The 6,381-nt window shown below is 38.8% G+C and overlaps 1 protein-coding gene across 1 annotated transcript; it reads right to left on the bottom strand.

Annotated features, from left to right (window-relative positions):
* Positions 1–2,505: 2,505 nt before the first annotated feature.
* On the bottom strand, positions 2,506–5,768 carry LOC100746783 (dnaJ homolog subfamily B member 6-like). The gene is made up of 4 exons (XM_033322366.1): positions 5,642–5,768; positions 4,032–4,140; positions 2,977–3,086; positions 2,506–2,684 (listed from the first exon to the last, which is right to left on the bottom strand). Exons 2-4 carry the CDS (start codon positions 4,094–4,096, stop codon positions 2,506–2,508), a joined length of 354 nt encoding a protein of 117 aa, XP_033178257.1. The 5' UTR covers positions 4,097–4,140; positions 5,642–5,768.
* Positions 5,769–6,381: the final 613 nt, after the last annotated feature.

The raw sequence follows: 6,381 nt of genomic DNA, 5'->3' as shown, positions 1-6,381 counted from the left end.
TTTTGTGAGTACGTTCATCTATCATCCCGTCGACCGCGGATTCGTTATTGAACCTAGGATCATTGTCATTAGTTTCTCGAATACCTAACTACCACGGTTACTTGTCCGGTTCTATAATAATCGTATTTGCACTAGTCAATGTCTTCTCTATTGCATAACGACAACGTGTAACCCAAACGAAGATTCGTTTCACGCCCCTAACCCTAATTCTAATGTAAACCCGACAATATATATGCCGGAGATGAAAGAACATCGGGATTTCCCATCTGGAATGTTGGGAAGAACCCCAATATCCTAGTCCAGACTTTTACTACACTTAGTCCAGGCTGGAATGTTGGGAAGAACCCCAATACCCAGTCCAGATTTTTACTATAGCTGCACTTAAGTAATAAAAATAAGGAATAGTTTTAATGTTCCAACCTGGCTTTATGACGATGGGTTCGGGTTCGAAGTGACATAGCGCGTCACTGGACGTAGCCACGGTCACGGGAGGGACGTGTACCTGACACAAGTATGGAATGATTACATGGCTCTCCTTAAAAACAAAGACTGACCCGAGAAGTGGGCACAGGAATATTTATATATTATTATAATAGTATTATTTATATATTCATATTTATAGAATATTTGTATATTCATATAACAGGGCAGTTTCATTTGGATTACGAGTTAGTTGGTTAGTCGTTGGGCGAATTACTGATTGAGTTATCGAGAGAGTTATCCGAATCGTGTATTACGTTGGCACTCGTCATCCCGTGGACCGTGGATTCGTTATCGAGCCTGAATTCGTTGTCACCATCATCTCGACCATCCTATCGCCGCTATTACTCATAGCCTCTTGTAGCGTGCATATTTGTACTGTTACGTTTTGTTTGTTAATTTTTGAATTCAAATTAAATTGTAGTGTTGTCTGTTATTTGTCAGGGGTTGTGAGGCTCGAATTTGGTTTCTATACAAATTGTTAAAATTTATTTAAATTTCAAATTGGAACGCTCACTCGCGCTATTGGTAGTTTCAGTCTACGTTACGGCGCGTGCGCAGCGCGGGACGTGACATACCAATAAACAGTAGCTATATAAATTGAGTTAAGGGTATTCGAACGCCCCAAAATTCCTATTCCAATTCGACATGTATTTTATTGTTCTCTTGTACAATGTGTGGAGAAGTGCGTCGATCAGCGACACTATTACATTAAAATTTTTAAATTTTCTAATAAAATATTTCAACGATAAAATAAGTAAAATAGATAAAACGAAGTAAATTGATGAAAAGACGATATAAATAAGAGACACAAGAATATTTTGAATTGTTAAATTAGCCGCGGTGACGATTACGCTCTCTTTTCTTTCATTTTTTTTATATTAATATCAGGTAGATAAGTAGGAGAAATACAGCAGGTAGAGTGCAGAAATATTACTCGCAAACGTGACACGATGACAGGAATTTCTCAATTTCCAAGCTGAATCCAAGCTGATCAGGCGAACGTTCTTGATAGAGAAGTGATTTAATTTTACCTTATTGGGAGTTATACGCCGTTCACCGTACTCAACTTTAGCACATCATTCTCGTACGTCAATATTGTTTCCCTTTCACTGTCGCGAATCCTGAAACAATCACAGATACAAATCGTTATCGTTTCTGTACATCTTGCAGATAGTACATGAAAATTCTATCGAAGATCTCATGTTGTTTTACAAATATAAGTGACGTCTCATGTCTTATGGGATCACCTACATACGATTTATTATCTATGATAAATTCTTTGTTCATTGTTCTTACTTTTTGATGGTGATCTTTTTGCCGTTGACAAATTTAGTTGAAACACTTATCTGCTTCATACAATAAGTAATGCGGCCTCTACTCAAATTCGCATTGAACCAGGTCAAGTTTCCTGGCAGACGTCGAAACAAGTTGTGGGGATGTGGCCGCAATGATGATGGGAAAGCAAAGCGAGAAGCAGCTCCTAACGGGCCAAGGAATCCCCGCCTCCTGATTCTGCATGGATGACTATGCCTGTTTAGTCCGCTGGGTACACCGACTCTAATAAGGTCTTTGGAACAATTAAAACACTAATTAATCACATGGTTCTTACTACTATTTAAACATCTGTGGCGGATCGGTACCAACAGGACGCCGACAGGTCGAGGCATCAACGCGGCGCAACACCTCCCGGGCAATCCGCGGATACCAACCGCCAACACCAGAGGGCTACGACGACAATGAGTCTGTCTATCTCGCGGTCGAATATACTGGCGAACGATACAAATACTGCACCTAGCAAGACTCCCTCTACGTCTAAGGCAGGGACTACCTGGCACGGAAACGCAACCTCTCTTTTCATCCGCCACACATCTATTATTCGGTTAATTACTTGAATACGTTTTTTTAAGTGGATAAGGTAACTGCATATTTATTTGCGTGCTCCAATATTTCATTCTATGTGTCTCAGGGTACAGGTAGTTGGTGCTACACAGAATCACCGATTAAAAGACTAGCAGAATGGGTTTACTTACTGAACAGGTTCTCGAGAGGAGCAGCATTAAAGAATTCTCTAAATACTTCCTCAGGGGGTCTAAATATGAAAGATGGAATATTGAAGTGTGCATTAATGTCGTTCCTGCATTGCCTCTCAACACATCGCGTTTGAAGTCCTTCCTTTCCATCGTAGATGCTTCTTTTCCTTTCTGAAAAGCATATAAAACAATAAGCGATCATTACTAATTGTAGAATAAAAGTTGAAGGCAGATTGCTTAGTTTTATTTGTTTCAAATTCCAAGAAGCAAGTACTGCAAGGTTTGTCAGGTTAGTAGAATACGCTGAATGGTTTGTAACATCAATCTGAGGTCGTCCACCGCAAGAGCAACATCATTAAAGAGGAAACGATCTCGGGAATCGTCGAAGTCGTAGACAGCCCTCGAAGAATTTGTGAAAACTTTAAGAGATCAAATACAGTGACGAATAAATACAGAAACTTACCGTCAATTAAGACTTCGTACGCCTCGGATATTTCTTTGAATCTCTTGTTCGCTTCTTCCAGGTTATCAGGGTTTTTGTCTGGATGCCATCTCAATGCCAATTTTCTATATCTGTAAGGCAATGCTTTGTTTAATCAACCGACCAGCGATGCTTCTTTATAGTAGAACTTAAGAAGTCTCTTGACTCCCTCTAACCAAGATTGCTGATCGACTTCTAGATCAGAGCCAGCTGCCTCAACGGAGTAGAAATAAAAAGCCATTCATTCAGTCTTTTTTCACCCATCGTATTTACCATTCGTCTAATAAAATAGCACCAATGACAAACAAGTAATCACACTTATTTATGATAAGGTAATTCATTTGAACATGTATATATAGGGTGGTACAAGCGGAAAGGGGGTGATTCTACGCGAAAAAAGAAGTCGAAAATATAGAATAAAAATTTTTCGTTTGAGGCTTTGTTTTCGAGAAAATCGACTTTGAAAATCGACTTTGAAGTGTCGCTCGGTACGCGTGCACTTTATCGTGTCTCGTTATAACGGATCTCACTGTAGATTTTTAAAAAAATTAAAAAAAAAATTAAAAAAAGTTTTTATTCTATATTTTCGACTGTATATACAGGGTGGTTGATAACTGGTGGTACAAACGGAAAGGGGGGGGGCGAAAATATAGAATAAAAAAATAAAAAAAAAATTTCTACAGTGAGATCCGTTCTAACGAGACGCGATAAAGTGCACTCGTACCCAACGAAAATCCAAAGTGGATTTTCTCGAAAACAAAGCCTCGAACGAAAAATTTTTATTCTATATTTTCGACTTCTTTTTTCGCGTAGAATCATCCCCTTTCCGCTTCTACCACCAGTTACCAACCACCCTGTATATGTATCTTTATAACACATATCCTCGTTGAACTTGGCTTTTTCTTCATAATTTTTTTTTTTAAATACTAATTCAATCTTATCATAGAATATTAAATGCAAGTTAAACGTTCGAGTATTCTTGAACATTCTTCTCCGTTGATAACGGGCTGCTCTGCTCTTATTGAGCCATTACTTACGCCTTTTTGATGTCCTCGCTCGTGGCGGTTTGTTGCACGTCTAGTACATTGTAGTAGTCAGCCATCGTTCACAATGTTTGCACTTAGATGTTAGGATTTAGGCGAGCACCTATCGAGCAATGCAGAGAGGCGATTATAGTAATTATATATTATATATATATAGTAATATATTATATATTATATATTATATATATATAGTAATTATATATTATAGAATATAGTATAGCAGCCATGTAACGAGACACGTGTAAAGATACTACTTTTGTTCCGACAGTCTAGTTGTTTTGAACGAAAGGGGCATCTTTAGAAAAAACAGAAACCACGTAGGAAAGAAAGCTTGATAGTATAACGTACGACAGAGGTTTATAAACCTCTATAGAGGTAAGACCTATATACTTCCACATTTAGGATAGTTCTCTATGATGTTAACAAATTCAATGAAACATTGTTTCGACCACTCACGTGGAGACGCGACCTCGAAGAAGCGCGCCAACGGGAGTTACGATTTGAATAATCGACGCCACGAATATAAGTAGTATAAACGAAGTATATAGCTAATTTGAACAGGTTATAGTATATATACTTCCAACAACTACGTACACTATAATATGTGTACGTCGACTGTCAAACTACGAGTGAGACTGATTTCGTGTTACCGTTTGTGATTTGATGGTTGTGTAACTGAGATTTAGACTACTATTTTCGAGCTGAGATTTAGACTGTTGCCTAGCTGAGATTTAATTGTTTACTGGCTTGTCCGCTCTCATGTCATTACGGAGGAAAGCTCGGTGTGGGTGCGTTTGTTGTATGAAGAAAGCGGATTCGTTGTGCTCACACTTTTCGTTAGGGAAGTGGGGGTAACGATTCGCGCTGCCCATTGGTTAGAGCCAACGTTAATGAATGTAGCAAGCCTCCTAGCAACGTGGCTCGAGGGTGACACTGACCGTGGGAAAAATCCGCTTTTCCCGTTAGATAAATATATGCCTTCTCCATAATTTGTAAGAGCGCGCAATAAATCTAAGGATTATTCTAAGGACCATCCATAAAACAAAACACTTACAGGATTCAAGTTAAAAGATTAATTTTATGGCGAGTCCTTAAGTTTAGTTCTGAGGTTTAGGATAAGGAGGGATGGCGTGCGGATTGTATCATGCGACGGACAACGAAGACTTTACTATCTTACTGATGCTAATTCATTCGGGAAGGGACCTTATTGCCGGCGAAGGACCATAGAATCAACAGCGGTTCGTTAAATTGTTCTATTTGCCCCCTTCCTGCCCCCCTTTTTGCCCCTAAGTAGTAAAAATTTCGGCTCTTTCGGCAGAGAATCCTGCGAAGAAGAAACTGCGCCTTCTCTCTATAAATTCTCTTTTAGAACGAATATCTTAAACGATAAATTCGTATTTTATAATCCATTTGCTGTAGAAATTTTAAAACGTTCCAACGTACAACGCACAAAATATACTCGCGAAAGGTATCGAAAAAAGGTCGCGCAGGAAAGTAATTGTCATTTTCAAGTAACAACAAACAAAAATGCGCTTTAGTTTTGTTCGTTCGTAACTTTCCTCGTAATTTTTTAGTACAACCACCATCCCTGTTTCATCACTTACCTCGATATTCTATGATTTTTTGAACACACAATTAGCCATACACTTGCGTCGCCAGTTCGCATAACCATCGTTCACGCAGTATTTAATTTCAACCTACAGGTTTCTGAAATACTTGGAACGAAAGCACACGGCGATAATCACGCCGCGTCTCGCGCTGTTGCCATTTTAAGTAAACAAAGTCCTCGCTGGCAACCGCAACTATCCAAATATCTCGTTCGTCGCGCAAGGATCGAATTCGTGGCTGCTAAACAAGTCTTTATCAGTTTGATTGTTCACCGTTGCTTTGTTCGATCTCCACTGCGCGCGGGCACTCGTCAAAATTTCAAATTAAATTCCATGAAAATGTCTCGCGGTGTTGGACAGTTCTTCCGCGGTGTTTGAAATTTCAACAATTTTCCTGAATTTCTGGCTGAATTTTTCGGATAAATTTGTCGCTGGTTAATCGATTTCAAGTTTGTTTCGGGCGATTTTTAATTCTACAAGTTGTGGCTGCGAGCTTCCAAAACTTGCATAATCAAATATTTCCGACGTTGATTTTAATATAGGAAACTTTCACGCGAAGATTTTCTGTCTGTCATTTTGCAAACATCTGTCCATTCACTGTCTTTATTTATTGCGTTTTCTTCGAAATTCCTTCGCCGATATTATCGAACTTAGCATTTCTAAAATTTATACCGACAGAGAAACTAATAAATTTTTATATTTCAAACTTTCGGTAATAGTGAAATATAACAAGCACC

Source organism: Bombus impatiens, unplaced genomic scaffold, assembly GCF_000188095.3.
Source record: "Bombus impatiens unplaced genomic scaffold, BIMP_2.2 scf_0621, whole genome shotgun sequence".
Classification (NCBI taxonomy): domain Eukaryota; kingdom Metazoa; phylum Arthropoda; class Insecta; order Hymenoptera; family Apidae; genus Bombus; species Bombus impatiens.
The sequence above is the reverse complement of the archived record's forward strand: the minus strand, read 5'-3'. Positions and strand labels throughout refer to the sequence as shown.